The sequence below is a fragment of the Podarcis cretensis genome (genome assembly GCF_951804945.1).
Source record: "Podarcis cretensis genome assembly, chromosome: 15".
Taxonomy (NCBI): Eukaryota; Metazoa; Chordata; class Lepidosauria; order Squamata; family Lacertidae; genus Podarcis; species Podarcis cretensis.
Genome location: NC_137185.1, coordinates 24,847,231 through 24,864,862, shown reverse-complemented (window position 1 = coordinate 24,864,862; position 17,632 = coordinate 24,847,231). Strand labels below are relative to the sequence as shown.

Genomic DNA, 17,632 nt, shown 5'->3' with positions numbered 1-17,632 from the left:
CTCCCCTCCCCTCCCCTGACAACTGAACTCTCCTTTCCCTTCCCCGGCCAGCTTGGATCACAGCTCCCTAGCTGGCCTCAGCTGCAGGAGCTCAGCAAGCGGCGCCAAGGAGGTTTCAAGCTGCCTGTGGGGGAGAGAGAGAGGCACGGACAACTCTTACATAACATGCCCAGCTCCATTCATTGACCGAACAAAGGGGCTGACCTGCCCTGAGCCACAGGTGCCACGGCGGAAGGGAGTCTATTACGTAACGGCATGGAACAAAGGCGCTCCCCGAAGGGCACTGGCCCAACGAGGTCAAAACGGTTCAGGCTTCGCGGAGGGAGGAAAGCACACCCCGAACAGCCACGTGGAGAGGGAGAAAGACCCAGGTGTCCTGGCGCCTGTCCGTCCCTCCCCCCAAACATCCCCTGAGATCCTTCCTGCATGCTCTGCTTTTATTCACTCTGAATAACTACCAACACTCTCCCAGCATTCAGAATGCACATTCTCTCTTTCTCGCTCACACACACTTTCACCCATAAATAAGCACTGAAAGGGTTTGAGCTTGGGAGGAAAGGTCAAAAGGTGAAAGGTTAACTGCTCAGTTATCTTGAGAGCATGCCCTTTAATTTACTGGGGCTTTCTGCCCGGGGGTGGGGGTGTGATGGGGGGCAAAAAACCAGAACGCGGTGATTTCCAGTCTCCTCTCTAACTGTGCCCCTTCTTAGAAATGGAGACCCGGTGAGCAACACCCAAAAGGTTGGTCTCGCAGCGGAAACTCTTGGGACCTAAGTACCAGGAGTTAACAGCTTATTGCTTCATTTTGCAGGCTGCTCTTGCAAACTCCATCTTCTGTAGGAAAGCGGGAAGGGTCTCCTTGTCGCCTCTAGTTCTTGCAGAACTCCTGCTTTTTGACAGCGAGCGTCTGCACCCACACAACCGTCTTCTGCTCTAGCAGATAGTTAACTACCTCCCTACTTTTAGCTTCTCCCACCCACCCATCTTTAGAGGTGCGATAAGAACAGGACGAGGCGATTTCTGGCTTTGCTATGGCAGCACCCACACTTTAACCCCCTCCCAGGCTGAAAGCAGGGTTCAGTCTCCACCTCAAGTCCACACAGTGAAGTCAGGAGCAGAGCAGAGACAAGGACCCAGTGCTCCTGCCAGGCAGCAACAGAGTGGACTGTTAAGATTGCTAAATTCATGCCCACCCAACACATGCGGTGCAAGGCCCACCTACCCACCCCGCAATTTGTGGCCGATCCACCCGGCAAGGCAGGGGAAACCCCTAGCCAAACCCAGCTTAGAAAATTGCCATGAGGATGGTGTGTGTGTGTGTGTGTGTGTGTGTGTGTTTGGGGGTGAAGCCGAGCTGTACCTTAGTTTTATTGAGCACCAGACCCACAAAGGCAGAGACCAGCAGTGATCCTGGCATGGGCGTCTTGGTCCGCAGCTCCTTTGGCATGCCAGAGAAAGGCGAGACGGGGGGCTCTTCGGGGAGGGTGACCGTGTAGGAATTCCGCATGCTGCGAGGAGGCACCCCTCGCCTCTTCCCTCCCACGAGCTTCCTTCGGTAGGAGATCCAGGTGTGGAGAAAGGTGAGACTCAGACGGGTCTGCTCCTCTCAACCCCTTGCTCCTCCTGCTCAGACAGCAAGGCAGCGTTCCTCCAAAGCAGAGATGGACCCGGTGGAATCAAAGAGGGAGCGGAGCTGCTGAGTTTGGCGTGCCTTCTGCCCCAAGCGGAACCACAAGTGCTTCTTCTCCAGCAGGGAGGAAAAGTTTGGCAGGTTCTTCTGGCTGGACATGGAAGTGTGGCAGAGCGCGGGCGACCCTCCACACTGCGGCTCCGGCTCGCGTCTTTAAAATCCAGGGTCCGCCTCAAAGCTGTCACTCCAGGCAAAGCCGCCGCTGCTGCTTTCGCCTTCCCCGCTGCTGACGGCACCTGAATCACTCTGACATCAAGCAGGGGAGGTGGAACAGACGCCCAGGCAAGGCTGCACAGAAGAGGGCTCCCTCCAGGGAGGTACCGACGGCCAAGGCTGCAGGCAACTTTCTGCGCCGGGTGGGGAAGCCAAGGGGAAGTGTGACGGGTGGCTCTGCCTGGTCCTGCTGGGTGCTCGAGCGTCGTAGCAACCCGGCTATGCAGGCCCAGCGATTTAAGGCACACACATACTCAGAGCAGGCACTGGGGGCGTGTAGAAGCCAATGAACTTTTCTTCCGGGTGGAACTATGACTCTCATCTCAGCCAGACAGAAATACTGTACTCAGTGCTATCCGTGATCTGTCTGTCTGTCTTTTTATTGGAGTCAGGGCAGGGAAAGGATGTCGGAAGAGCCCCACATTTAAACACGTTTTTTCCACATGTCCCACAGCGAGGCGAAGTGACTTCTCTGAGTCCACATGGTGAGGCAATGGTGAAGCTCAGAAGGAAAGTTGGTTGCCCTGCACAGAGTTGCTGCCAAAGTGAGCCAACTGAGACCACGCAGTACCTCTTCCCTGAAGTAATGCCTCAGGTGGCGTAGCTTCTCTCAGTGGCCCCCTCTTTCCCATCCAGCACATGAAACTACCCACATCCCAGGAGCGGGGCAGAGAAAGAAGGGAGCTCTCTTGGTGCAATCTGGTTGTGCATTCTGCTGGTATCTGAACTCCAATCCTGCCAAGGCGTCTAGTCTTTGAAGGGCAGAACAGTGGCATTGAGCATGAGGACTCAAGAGACCACCCAGTCCAAACCATCTTGCACCCAAAGGCGTTCATCCACCAAGCCCGCCACAGATTAACTGTCCACAGTGTGAATACTGCAGACAAGAGCGCAGAGGAGGCTGCTTTGAGACTCTTCGGTGGCTAGTTCCTTCAAACCTGTGTTCCCCACCCACTACCCCCAAACCATTTTACTGATATGGGTGGGAAAAGGGGGAGCAGAAAACTAAGGGGAAGAAAGTAAAAGGTTGTATGTGGGGAAATTGGAAGGAGAGAGCCCTGCAAGCTTGAGGGAGCTACCAGCGCCTTTGTGACATCGGCAGCCGGCATGCCAATCCCCACCCGCCTCTCAGACCTATTTGCATGCACAACAACCAACACATCTCACTTTTGTTTCTTTTATCATTGAAACTTTTCAATAAAATATCAACGTCGAAAATTAAAGGAAAGGAGCGACAGCCACTGAAGTACAAAAGGACAAGAAGGAATGCAGGGTATCCCAAGGCAAGCTATGTATGGCCATTGGGTGGCATTTTACCTACTTTGTGTAACACTGGCTGACCTCCAGATAATTTTCTGGTGTCAGCATTCTGCAAGGGGCTTGAGGTCTGATGCCAAATCCAGCACTGGCTTGGATTTCAATGACAAATATTTCCTCTGCAATGAAGCACCCTTAACGGAGTATCCACTGCCTGACAAGCATCCTTCTTTACACACAGAGAGAAACTGAGGCACAGAAATAAAAGGGGAAGCTCTGTGCAGTCGCAGCAACTAAGTTGCCCAGGATCCCAGACTCTCCTGCAAAACCACATATTCCCCACAGCCATCGCAACAGACCCATTGTCTGGTGACCTCTTAAAATTTCCAGACGGGACTGACCAAGCGCCCGACACAAATCTATAAATCCCCCGGTGAACGGTCAGATTGTCCCGCGGTAACTTTCCATTGTTTACGTCAGATGCTTTCAAGAGTCAGGATGAAGTTTTGGAAAGTTGCACTCGAGGTTGTTATTGCCATGTATCTATGCAGCCATAAAACCAAAGCATACGACCATAAGAAGAGTCTGCTGGATGAGGCCAGTGGCCCGCCCAGTCTAGCATCCTGTTCTCACAGTGGCCGACCAGACACTTGTGAGAAACCCGCAAGCAGGATCTGAGCACAAAAGGACTCTCTCCTCCTGAGGTTTCCAGCAACTGGTATTCAGAAGCGCGGCTGCCTCCAGCCGTGAAGCACGCTATACTGCTTCTGAGAGGAAAGGAAAGAAAAGAATGAACAGCTTTCCTTTCCTCTTTAATAAATCAAGCACTGCTTGTTCCTTTTTGCACTGTTTCCAACCTTCTTCCACCGTCCAACCAGATCTCTTTGTGCAGACGCTGCAAGGGAACTAACTTTAGCTTGGATGAGGTACGGCTATTTTTGGTAGCGTTAAAAATAAACCCAGGGAGACATACATACATACATATATCACAGCATTATTTATCTACAAGATTTGTAAGCCGTTCATCAGCATGACACTGTAACTCCAGGGAACGCAATCTGCAAACGCAGAGATAACAGCACACGGGAATAGTAAGGAATTGGAATCGCTGACGCACGAGGATGGGCAAATGCTCCATGCGTGCCCGGGACAGAGGTGATAGGAATGGCGCATTGTTACACCGCACACAGACCCAGGCGACAGCAGAAAACGTAATTACGGTTCTATAACTGTACCCAAATTGCTCTGCGCTCAGCGTGTTTTTGCAATCATGAACACAGTTGGAACGCAGGCAGGCTGCACACCCACACAGAGTTGAGAGTCCAGAAGTACACGGTGCCAACCCAGCATTCAGCTATCAGGAGACTGCGCAGGAAGACAGACAGAGGCGGCGGCATTGAAATAACAGGGTTCAATCACCTACGGAAGCCCTTTTCATATGCAAGAGTGAGCAGCGTTCAGCTAGGGCACGTTGGTTAGAGAGTTGACTTTACCTCTCGCAATCACAGACATAGAGAAGACACTTGTAGGGAAGAAAATAAGAAAGCTGTTTACTATAGGAAATGCCTAACTGGGGTGGCATGGCCCTGGGCACACAATTTTTGAGGAGGTGCAAACCAGGCACCCCCAGTGGGCTGGGGCTCTTCTCCGCTCGCCAAGGGCTGTATCAGCTGGCCAGGCTCCCCCCTGCGTGAGCAGGCAGGCAGTTCAGCTTGGCCCCACTTTGCTCCGGCAGGGGTGGTGTTGCTCCAGCAGCAGGGGCTGGGCTGGCACCCCTGCCTGGCACCCACCTGCCCTTGGCTCCAGCAACTGGCACGATGCCACTGTGTCTAACGTGAATAGAACAGTTTCTCGCTCTAGTCTGATCAACTAGTCTAGAGGACAGCATGGCAGCCATGCTTGCTCCTTTCCTTTCTCAGAGGATAGCTACAGATGACCTCTCACCTTGAGGTCTGAGAGAGAAGAGTGAGGAGGAGGAGGAGGAGGAAATGGCAAGCAGGATGCAGCCTAAGACTTATCAGTCCAATCAACAAGGTGATGGAGAAGTAAGGCACTAGGTTAAAGGTACAGAGAGAGTCTGGGGACCTGCCTTAACCCTATGCAAACCCCTCTTCCGCAAGCTGAGTTGCACCCAAACTTCCAACAGGAGGTTTTCGGGTTATCGCTGTTTCCAGATGGGATTCTGAGCTCTTCCACAATTCCTCTTGTCCTGCACCCTAGAGAGCACAGATTCAAGTGTATTTTGTTCTCCCCCTGCTTTCTGGGCATGGCTCTGAGTGGTTTTGCCTTTGCTCCCTGGAAAACCCGCTCTTTAGTGCTCCATGTGAACTAACAGCAGCAATCTGCAGAAAACCAGATTGTTGTTTCGTTCCGGATTCAGCCCAAACTGTGGGTTTTCCCAGGGTTGGGGAAAGAGGTGAGGCAAATAGAGGTGTGGATAAGCCCTCAGTCCTATATTGGGCAAACCCTGCTTCTGAAATTTTAGATGACTGGGAGGTTTTGCGCAACAAACTTGCTTTCCCCGGGAGATTGGGCTTTTTGCAATAAGGGAAGTGACGTGGGAATATACTGGAAAGCGCAGGTAACACTTGCATTGACACAACACCATCTAATTTCTCACCATCGACAAATCAAGAAAGAATGTTCATTAAATAGCCAACATCATCTCATCTCTCATCTCATCTCCCTCTCATCAGAATGAGTTCCCTAGGAAGAGGGACTGCTTGTTAAATCATGCTGGGAACTTTAGAGGGGAATAGGCCCCTTTGAACAACTCTCAGCACCCTTTACAAACTACAGTTCCCAGGATTCTTTTTTTGGGGGGTGTGTGTGTGAGAGAGAGAAGAATCCATGACTGTTTAAAGTGGTATGATACCGCTTTAAATGTATAGTGCAGATGCGGCCTGAACTGATTTTATAAATGTTCCACTGTTGCAGCTATACTCATTCGTGAGAAAGGCTTCAGGTGTAAATCACAAGGTAAAATTCACACCTGCTGCCTTGCAGGAACATCTTCAGGAGAAGAAAAGGCTAAGGAGTAAACCCTACACAAATCAGAACAGACCGATGGAAGTCAATAGGCACGACTAACTTAGGTACATTCATTTCAAAGGGTCTATTCTGTGCAGAACTCAGTTTAATGCAACCCATTGCTTATATATATGTAAATATTTCATTAGCATTTTTAAAACAAACACAATTATTTTGTGTGTGTTTTTTCTGTACTGTAAATTGCTTCCAGGAAGCCTCATGGGAAACCTATCCAATCAATCAATCAATCAATCAATCAATCAATCATTGCATTAATGCCCACTAAGAGTATACCCACTGAAATTACGAGACCCAAGTTAGCCATGTCTATTAATTTCAGTGAGTCTGACAAGCACTGGGGAAAAAACCAGTGTCAAAAGACTCTTCTCTATCCGTTTGTCTGATTTTTCTTTTCTTTTTAAAAGGGCACTGAAGATTCCTGTGTGATATGAAAGCTGCCACAGTTGGAGCAATGGGGGAAGGGGAGAGGGAGATATTTACTTTACTGGGTTTGTGGGTTCTTTAAGCAGCTGCTGGGATGGCTCTCTGACCACCAGGGAAGGAGGGGGAGGCCTCCTCCAAGTGTCAGATAGCCAAGAATTCCTAGAAGCCAGTTTATGGATGGAGCACGAGGACAGCTGAATGCCTTCCTGCGGGCAGCAGCGGCCAAGGCAAGTGAGGGTTAGGGCAGACCTCAAATGGCCCCGGAGAGCCTGCGTGGCACGTTGCATGCCAAAGGTGCAGCCCCAGTTGTGCAGAAGAGGGAGTTTCAGCAGGGAGAAAAGTTCCAGCTGCTCTCAAATGACAGTTCCGAGGTTAGATTGCTGCAATATGCTCGGTGTGGAGGTGCCCTTGGTGGTAATTTGGAAACTGCAATGGGTTCGGAATGCAGCGGCCAGGGCGACCGAGTGGAGCCAGCAGTTCGGATCACATTGTCCTGAACTTGAGCTGGGTTGTAGCTCAGCGGCAGAGCATTTGCTAGGCAAGCAGAAGGTCCCAGGTTCAGTTCCTGGCATCGTTCAGCCCGGACACGGAGATCCAGTGCCAAGGGCCTTCTGGTGGTTCCCTCATTGCGAGAAGTGAGGTTACAGGGAACCAGACAGAGGGCCTTCTCAGTAGTGGCACCCACCCAGTGGAACAATAACACCTAAACTGAGGGTCTCCAGGGGGAAAGAAGACCAAGAACACTCCAAGGTCAACTGGTGGGATTTTATTTCTCATGCTTTTGACTTGGTTGACCAGCATTCACTGTCCATGCCAGAACAGGAAATATAGATATTTTGAGTTATATTGGTGTGTTACCATTCCTCCTCCTCAGTATGATGGATGCTACTGTTCTTTTGGATTGTTAGTAATGGTAATTATGCCTCAATTTAATCATCATCATCATCATCATCATCACATTCTCCAATATCAGCACATTGTGCACTTCTTATCTATTTTCTTGTTGCCAGGTCTGTGGCTGTATAATAGCATTGGCTCTTCTGGCTTGTTTGTTTAATTATTTTCTGACATTCCTGCCTTTTTTCTACAGTGGTACCTCAGGTTAAGTACTTAATTCATTCTGGAGATATGTTCTTAACCTGAAACTGTTCTTAATCTGAAGTACCACTTTAGCTAATGGGGCCTCCTGCTGCCGCCGTGCTGCCGGAGCACAATTTCTGTTCTCATCCTGAAGCAAAGTTCTTAACCCGAGGTAATATTTCTGGGTTAGCGGAGTCTGTAACCTGAAGCGTATGTAACCAGAAGCGTATGTAATCCAAGGTACCAATGTACGATGGTTCCCAAAGGGTCACCTATCCAGGCACTGAGCAAGCCCCAGGCTGATACACAGCTGCAGGCGAGCACGACACATACAAAGCCCTCTTGGTGGTGGCTCCCAGAATTTGGTGTGGTCCCCCCAAGAGAGGGTCTGCCCAACTGCACTGCTACAATGAGAAGACGGCTTTATTTCAGTACTGCATTTTTTTGGGAGGGGGGGACTGGCGGAGAAAGAGGAGTGTGGGGGGAGCGCACCGCCCCCAGCAGCGTGATCCTGGTGGGGTGCCATCATGGCTGCCCCCCACCCACACTGGGCGGCGCCATGCCCCCGCAGGCGATGTGCCACGGCCCCAGGATGCACGCCAGCCCCGCCCCCACCTACTCTCCGCACCCGGTGCCAGAGCATGAAGCTCCGCCACTGGGGGGGGGGTAACCATTTTAAATACGCTGTTGCAGCTGCCCTCATAAGCACTGTTGTAATTTTCTTGCTGTTTGCTGGATGACTTCTCATTATTTGTTGGTAAGGATAGGGATGGGAATCCAATCGAAACAAATTTATATCTACGTGCGAAAATCAAACGGAACAAAAATTGCTTATATTATGCGCATGAAAGAATCAAGCCCTGTGCATTATTGCATTTCTACAGCATAACTGAATATGCATTTTCATACAACTACATGCATCTCTTTATGTGCTGTTTACTTGAGGAAACCTGGAGTGCATGTATGTACAATAATGTACATAGCGTTATACATTTATTTACATATATTATTTCTTAACTGTCCTTCACCATACTGTCCCAGGACACAGTACAACAATATAAAACAGTGGTACCTCGGGTTAAGAACTTAATTCATTCTGAAGGTCTGTTCTCAACCTGAAACTGTTCTTAACCTGAGGTATCACTTTAGCTAATGGGGCCTCCCACTGCCGCCGCCACACGATTTCTGTTCTCATCCTGAAGCTAAGTTCTTAACCTCAGGTACTATTTCTGGGTTAGCGGCGTCTGTAACCTGAAGCATCTGTAACCCGAGGTACCACTGTATACAGATACAAATACTATCTCTGTTCCAACTAGAGCAGAATATTATAATGCATACAATCATGCGAGAATTATTTGCATTTTTAGCAAAAACCAAAAGCAAACACCAAAATCACCCAGCCTTGATTCTTGTCGAGATCAAGATGGGAATGAGAAAAGAGGCAGTGCAGTCAAGCTCAACACAGAGGTTTTCAGAAAATTCTATCCCGACTTCCAATTATTTTATTGAAGCTGCCTTGGTCATTTTATAGAACGAGAGGGTGGAAAATGTTAGAATTAAAAGTAAATGATTAATCAATGCAAGCTGGCTGCCATACAACTCCTGGGCAGCCCCAGTGCGGAAACTCTCAAAGCAGGGGGCTTTGTAGTGGGGCACACCCCTCGAGTGATGGTGGGGCGGATGCAGCAGTGACCAGCTGGCCTCAGGTTACCCAAAGAACAGGCTGTGATCTTCCTACTTGGCAACGGCCACTGGGTTCACCAGCCTGGGACGATGCAGATGGGTGATTAATGGGGCGAGAAATTTCCGGAAATTCTGCCGCAGACGTCAGGAGGGAACGTGTGGAGAATTGCAAACATGGGCGGTGAGGTGTAGAGCTATTGGTGGATCCCAATGGGGGCTTGGCCCAAAGGCCAGAGAGAGAGAGAGACCCCAGGGAAACGTCAGAGAGCTACCCTGCGAAGGGGCTGAGAAGCCATCCAAAGGCAGGAGAAACCTGAAGGCTGCTTTGCTTAACCTGTTTTTTCTCCCTAAGTTACATGTCTCCTTTCTGTGTGTTCTCTGTTCCCACATTCCCAGAATGTTCGCACTCCTGTCTCAGCGACTTCTACGCTGGCTTGGTTGTGACCACAGGATGCAAGAGGGAAGGATACCTCAAGGGTGTGCTCTGTGGAGAGCTGGTGTCTGGCACCAGGCCCATTGGTGGAGCAACTCTGTGTTACAAAGATGTTTGCAAACATGGCACTAAGGCTGGCACCGTCAACCCTGCCTTGTGGGAATCTGTTACAGGCGACTGCAGTGCCTGGAGGCAGGCAGTCAAGTTGTGCATCTGAAGTGAGAGCTGGACCATAAAGAAGGCTGATCGCCGGAGAATTGATGCTTTTGAATTATGGTGTTGGAGGAGACTCTTGAGAGTCCCATGGACTGCAAGAAGATCAAACCTCTCCATTCTTAAGGAAATCAGCCCTGAGCGCTCACTGTAAGGAGAGATCCTGAAGCTGAGGCTCCAATACTTTGGCCACCTCATGAGAAGAGAAGACTCCTTGGAAAAGACCCTGATGTTGGGAAAGATGGAGGGCACAAGGAGAAGGGAACGACAGAGGACGAGATGGTTGGAGAGTGTTCTCGAAGCTACCAGCATGAGTTTGACCAAACTGCGGGAGGCAGTGGAAGACAGGAGTGCCTGGCGTGCTCTGGTCCATGGGGTCATGAAGAGTCGGACACAACTAAACGACTAAACAACAACAAACAACAAGCAGTGACCGGTGGAGAAATGGCGCCTGGGAGGAGGACAGAGAGAAGAAATGCCATGGTGCATCTGCAGCGGCACAGCCGGACGCCCTCATCTGCCCCAGCTGCTACAAAACATGTCTCTCCTATATCGGTCTCTACAGCCACAGCAGGCGCTGCAACTGTCCAACAGCTTGACCTCACCCCCAAAGGCGCACTCCTCCATCGTCTCCCGAGACTGACGGATGTTAGCAAAAAACCAAGGATCTCCTCCCCCCTCACTTAGGAATGCAATTCTAATGTTATTTGCATCAAGATTATTTAATGGTTTGTATGGTATTGTATTGTATATTGTATAGACCCACCTACTCCAGCACTGTGCTCCCATAATAGCCACTTGCCTCTCGGAATCCTGCAAGTGGGAACTGAGATCTTTCCCAACTTGTCATTCCCAGATATTGGCATTCAGAGCCATGATTCCTCTGACAGCATCTATTTTCATTGTTTTTTCTAAGCTGCCCAGAGGACTTTGGTCCATAGGCAGTCCAGAAATTAAACGAAATAAATAAATAGGAAGGAAGGAAGGAAGGAAGGAAGGTAGGAAAAAACCACTACAAGTTATGTAGCTGCATGCTACAACTTCAGCAAACATCTAGTTTGGCTCTGAATGCGCTCTGCGTGGGGCTACCTTTGAAGGTGACCCGGAAACTACAACTAATCCAGAACGCAGCAGCCAGACTGGTGACTGGGAGCGGCCGCCGAGACCATATAACACTGGTCTTGAAAAACCTACATTGGCTCCCAGTATGTTTCCGAGCACAATTCAAAGTGTTGGTGCTGACCTTTAAAGCCCTAAACGGCCTCGGTCCAGTATACCTGAAGGAGCGTCTCCACCCCCATCGTTCTACCCGGACACTGAGGTCCAGCACCGAGGGCCTTCTGGCGGTTCCCTCACTGCGAGAAGCCAAGTTACAGGGAACCAGGCAGAGGGCCTTCCTGGTAGTGGCGCCCTCCCTGTGGAACGCCCTCCCAACAGATGTCAAAGAGAACAACAACTACCAGACTTTTAGAAGACATCTGAAGGCAGCCCTGTTTAGGGAAGCTTTTAATGTTTAATGTATCACAGTATTTTAATACTCTTTTGGAAGCCGCCCAGAGTGGCTGGGGAAACCCAGCCAGATGGGCGGGGTATAAATAATAAATTATTATTATTATTATTATTATTATTATTATTAACCAAAATGAGGTAGAAACGGTGGTGTAGAACCTGTGATGAATCTTGTGCTCATATGCAGGTCATCACTTGATGTTGCAAGTCAGGGTGGAGTTATCTAATGCATACTTTCTGACACCATACGTGAAGTGACACAGAGGCAGCCTTAGAAATTCACACTTTCCTGAATTTCGCAGTGCTTGCTCTCCAGCCAAGTAACGTATACAAAAAAATTAATAAATGTGTACGTTAGGATAAAGTGTGCTTATGTTAGTGAAAACGGCGTACAAAAATGCACTCTTATCATCATCATCATCATCATCATCATCAGAAGAGTTTGGATTTGATATCCCACCTTTCACTCCCCTTCAGGAGTCTCAAAGCGGCTAACATTCTCCTTGCCCTTCCTCCCCCACAACAAACACTCTGTGAGGTGAGTGGGGCTGAGAGACTTCAGAGAAGTGTGACTGGCCCAAGGTCACCCAGCAGCTGCATGTGGAGGAGCGGAGACGAGAACCCGGTTCACCAGATTAGGAGACTACCGCTCTTAACCACTACACCACACTGGCTCTCACTGCTTTGCATAGATGCGTGCAAAAGGCGAAAATAGTGCGCCAGCATGTGTACGTTAGGAGAAATGGGCACTGCTAGCAAGTTTTCATGGGGATTAAAAAAATAAATAAAATTGGAAACTGATGTGGAAACATGGAGAACGGAACTTAAGGCACACATCGGCCCGACTGGCTGAGCAGTGTGTGTACATGGTGGCAGAGAAGAAAGAGGGCAGGGATGAGAGGAGATGAGGTCTTGGAGGTGCAGCATAGCAATAGTGGGTTGAAGAAAAGCTTTGGAGACAAGACTGTGTGGCAAGCTAAGCCCTACTTATTTACCAAGGCCTTTAAACTCAGTTTGGGCCCCATTTGGATCTATCCGTTTTTATGGTTGGCAGGCTTACTGATTTTAGTCTTCTGCTTGTGCTGTCAGTTTTAACTTTTCCAGTGGTTTTATCTATTTTTTGTTAAGAGTGTTGTTTCAATTATCTACTGTACACTAGCCTTCCTTCACTTGGTGCCCCCCTGGATGCTTTGGACTACAACTCCCATCAGCCCCAGCCCCGAAGCTGATGGGAACTGTTGTCTAAAAAAATCTGGAGAAGCCTGATCTGCAGAGTGGTATTATTGGAATACCTGACCTGTCAATGGGCTCGGTGACCTTGTCGAATGAAGAAAGGACCTTGCCATATGGTTAAACCCAGCTCTCTTTTTGACGGGGTGGGGAACTTTTTCCAACCCGAGGGCCACATTCCCTTCTGAGCAACCTTTCAGGGGCCACTTGCCCCTGGGGCTGAGGCTGCCCATCCCTGCCTTACGAGAACAGTGGCATCCCATGGGTGCTGGGCTGGGAGAGCAAAATGGCAGCATTCCCCCCTAGCTCAGATCAGATGCAAGAAAGAAGCCTAGGCTGACACTGGAAAGGTTTGCTCCTCTTCAAAAGTGGTCCTGTTTTCAGCTGCGGAGTCTCATGCCGACAAGTGCCTCTCGTTCTGCCCCACCCCAAGATGGCAAAGTCCCAGCCTCCCTCCCTCCCTGGGGTGGCTTAATATAGGAGCAGCTCTGCAAGGCAATTCTTGTGGGTCACTTGGGGTTATGACAGCCCAGTCCAAATGCCCTTTCATGCTTCTTGGTTGAGCTATTTGGTAACTGAATACAGGCATGCCATGGGGTTACAGAGAGGGGAGCTTAATGATCCCTGCTGCTATTTGCTGGTCTTGGTTTTCTTTGGCTTTTCAGAGTCAGGCAGCAAAATAAGAACCGTTATAGAAATGGATTGGTTAAGTTGCAATGCAAATTCCCGAAGAGTGTGTGTTTTATGGGAGTGTGTGGCCGGGACTGTGTTACGTGCCATTAAACTGACATCCCTGTGGGGTCACACCAGTCACATGGGATTTGCAGTGCGTTCACACTGCCAGGTTATTACAACCACCGGATGTGGCACATGACTGGCTAAAAATTATTCCTTTCCCCCCAAGGATACTTGAAAGAGATGATGCAAGAGCTTAAGAAGAACACTGTCTGGCTCTGACTTCCATCTCTCACAAAGCCCCAGCTAGTATGGCCAGTGGATAGGGGATGATGGGAGTTGTAGTCCAATAACACCTGCAGGACAGCAGGGTGGGGAAGACTGTCATAAACTCACTCTGCACCATATGAAGAAGAAATTTACAGGATGTGTGTAGAGATGGGTGTGACTGCTTCTGGGGTGAAAAGTGAAGGAAGAGGGTCCTTTTTATAACAACAGCATCCTCCAAAGGCAGCATCTGTTCTTGAACCTCGTGTCCCACAAAGGCACAAACCCAGGGCCGGCCCTGTTCGTGAGGCAGACTGAGGCAGTTGCCTCATGTGGTGGAATCCAAGGATCATCTCTGCTGGTGTCTGGCTGCTGATGCTACTGCTGAGGAAGTGAGGAGATGTGGCTGTGTCGGCTTCCGGGTTCCAGCGAGATCTTGTGAGAGCCCTGCGAGATCGCACAGAGGCCTTGCGAAATCTCACCAGAACCCAGAAGCTGCAGCCATGTGACCCTAGGAAGTGGTTTCAGTGGAAGCCGCAAGGGGCGGTACACACGAAAGGCAGCAATTTCCTGTTTTGCCTCAGGTAGCAAAATGTGACATGCTACCCCTGAACACACCTGTATCTACTAGGGCAGGGGGAAGGAATATGTGGCCCTCTACTTGTTGGGAGCTGGACTCCAACTCCCCCAGCCAGCATGGCCAGTGGTCAGAGCAACATCTGCAGGGCCGCACGTCCCCCATGTACATAGCTGTCAACTTTCAGATTTGAAAATAAGGGATCGGCAGCCTTGAAAATAAGGGGTCAGCAGCCTCACTTGTCCTGGGGACAGTCTATGGGATATCTAACAATCCGGGATAGCAGTGGGAAACGGCGCTGGAATAAGGAGATTTCCCGCAAAAAAGGGAAGGTTGACTGCTATGCCCATGTATCCCAGCACGTTTCAAAAACCAGGCTTCTTCAAGACAATGCATGTCGTCCTCCAACTTAAAGGTAAAGGTAAAGGTACCCCTGCCCATACGGGCCAGTCTTGACAGACTCTGGGGTTGTGCGCCCATCTCACTTAAGAGGCCAGGGGCCAGCGCTGTCCGGAGACACTTCCGGGTCACGTGGCCAGCGTGACATCGCTGCTCTGGCGAGCCAGAGCCGCACACGAAAACGCCGTTTACCTTCCCGCTGGTAAGCGGTCCCTATTTATCTACTTGCACCCGGAGGTGCTTTCGAACTGCTAGGTTGGCAGGCGCTGGGACCGAGCAGCGGGAGCGCACCCCGCCGCAGGGATTCGAACCGCCGACCTTTCGATCGGCAAGTCCTAGGCGCTGAGGCTTTAACCCACAGCGACACCTGCGTCCCTCGTCCTCCAACTTACCCGCCTCTAAATCTGTGGCTATATTTGCATGAAGGTTCTGGTAGGCCCATCATGCTAGGGACGAATGCATCGGGTTTTCCTCCTATCATCTGGGACTCTGCTCTGCTGATTGTTATGTTGCATGCCAGGCACGCATATAGGTGGGAAGGGATGACAGAGAATTCCAACAAGAACAGAAATGTTGAGTGGAAACAACTGTTGTTTGCTTATTCATCCCGTGTCCACAATGGAAATCAACCCGGAGAACATGACTAATATTCGCTGCTAACTTGGGTTGCTTTCAGTTCTCAAACAACACGTAATGGATTGCCTCCAATCCTAGTGAACAGGCAGACAAAGTCAGAGGGATATCAGGGCAGACAAAATCCCCCGTTATCCACGCTGTCTCATACTCTTGCGCCTGCTTCTGTCTTGAGGCTGTGCACGGGTGAAAGGAACAACCGCTTGCCCGGGGACCCTCAGGAGCACCCCAGTTGCTTTGCTGGCCTTCTCGGTGTCTGTCCCAGACGGAGCCAGATGGTGCGCCGCGTGCCCATGTGAAGGAGGCGTGTGCAATGCCAGCTGGGAGGCCGGCAGCCCCTCCCACCCAGCAGCCAAGCCCAGTGTTTGGTCAGAGCCAGCTGACACCAGGCCAGCGGAAGGAGGAGTAGAGAGGGAGGAAGAGGCAAGAATTTCTGAGGGAAGGAGAGAGGGGGGATTTAGGGAGGGGAGAGGGCAGAGGAGCTCCCTGCCCCCCTAAAGAATAGCTGCCTCCTTAAAGAAGATATGTCTGCAAAAACAGACGGATTTGGAGGATTAGACCCCAAACTGGCATTTATTGAAACGGTAATATTCAAAAGCCAATGGAGGGGATGTTTCACCTTCCCAGGACATTCTGGGTCCTTTTCATTTGTGATTATTTGTGCTTTCAGTACTGCTTGCAGCTGCAAAAGTTCCAGGGCAGGCATCCTGCTTTGCTTGCAATTGATCTATCTCCTGCAGCTCCCAGCTGATATTCCGTGACATTTCATACCACCAACTGTTACAGTGCTGGCTGGGGCTGGTGTGAGCTGTGGTCCAAAACTCTAGGTTTAGGAAGGCTGGAATAAGTGGTGAGCTTCAAAATTCTACACACACCCAAATTAAATAATAATAATTTTGGGTTGTTCTCAGAGTGCTAGCATGGGGTGTGAAGAAGAGGAACAGCACTGGCATTTGGTGGGTGGTTAGTGACAGAGATTTTGCCAGGGTTCCGGTTTGGCTTAAGAGTCCTGACACCAGTCCCTGGAAAGACCACCTGCTCCTTAATTTTATGTGACAGAGGCCAGGTTGCATTTCCCCCCAGTAGTGAGAGGAAAGGCACTCTGCACATGCTCAGAGGTACTTTCACCTTTGCTATTACTTCATACCTGCATCTTCAAAGGCGGGGAGGGGCATGGCTGCAGATTGGGATATGGGCAGATAGGCGTTTTAAGTTGGCAGAAATAGAGCGGCCACCCGAACCAGGAGCAATGGCTGCTTCTGGACTAGAGGCTACAAGCTCAAGGCTTCAGATACACATTGCTTGAGAAGTGCTGCAATCTCTTCCCATGCAGTACTAACAATGGAAGAAGATTCCTGCATAGCAGGGGGTTGGACTACATTGTCTCTTGGGGTTCCCCTTCCACCTTCACGATTCTATAATTCTAAGTATCGCTCCCTGTTCTGCCCTGCCTTTGTCGCATGCGACACAAGTTCACCTACCAAACTAAAGCTACGTTATTCGTCTCACGGTCTGCTGTGGCGAAACGTGATTAATTAGCATAAACGTTTACGTGATTAATTAGCATAAACAATGTTATTCTACCTCATTCATTTTACCCAATCTGTGCACCAAAGTAGTGGAGCCTTAAAATGGGGAAAAAAAGAACTGTACCACTTCAGACTGTGTGCATGGAATGGGAGCAGAGGAGGAAATTCCTTTCTCACTTAAAAACAAAGTGATTGCAAGTTAGAAAACAACTACTACTCACACTAATGTATTAGGGGGATGTTCAGTTCATTCCCTGTTCTGCTAGTTTTCTGTTGGCAGGGACCTGTGTTTGTTTTAAATGAGGGTGGACTGAAAAAATGGTACCCTCCGCTGGCCTGCCAGTTCTACCATGAAGTGGTACAGTCCACTCTGCCATCGTACCTCTGGAATCCACCAACTCAGTGTGCCCAGCCGTGAAGCGCTGGGTCTAACCAGCAGTAAATCGCCATGCAGCCCACCTGCCCACCTGCTTTGCTCAGGCTGAAGTGGAAAGTTACCGGCTGTGGTGTGAGAGAGTTCAAGAAGGCCATGCATGCATGCAAGGGCACGTGAACCTTTGCAAAGCAGGCGTCTCCCAGAATGTTAAGTGCTCTCTGCCACCCGTTTCTAGTCTAGCTGAGTTTACTGCAAACATGGAAAACTTCCCTGAGTTATGGAAGTGACCGGCGACAGCCAAGCAAACAAACAAGCCCTCCTTGCAACGCTGTCTACTGAAGGGCTTACTCTGAACAAATAGTTCCCCCGGGCTTAGCTCTCAAGACATTTCTGT

At 49.9% G+C, this 17,632-nt stretch overlaps 2 protein-coding genes across 8 annotated transcripts in view; one reads left to right on the top strand and one right to left on the bottom strand.

The window, feature by feature from the left end:
* USP2 (ubiquitin specific peptidase 2) overlaps positions 1-17,632 on the bottom strand; it is an 82,341-nt gene that overhangs the window by 25,704 nt on the left and 39,005 nt on the right. The window contains exon 1 of one of the 7 annotated variants that reach the window (XM_079954741.1): positions 1,361-1,906. The exons of the other annotated variants lie outside the window; for them this stretch is intronic. Coding sequence (XP_079810867.1) covers positions 1,361-1,507 — 147 coding nt within the window. The 5' untranslated portion in view covers positions 1,508-1,906. Of the gene's footprint in view, positions 1-1,360; positions 1,907-17,632 lie in introns of those variants that run through there. 7 annotated transcript variants of the gene reach the window in all.
* NLRX1 (NLR family member X1) overlaps positions 1-17,632 on the top strand; it is a 307,093-nt gene that overhangs the window by 288,305 nt on the left and 1,156 nt on the right. The gene's annotated exons all lie outside the window — the stretch shown is intronic.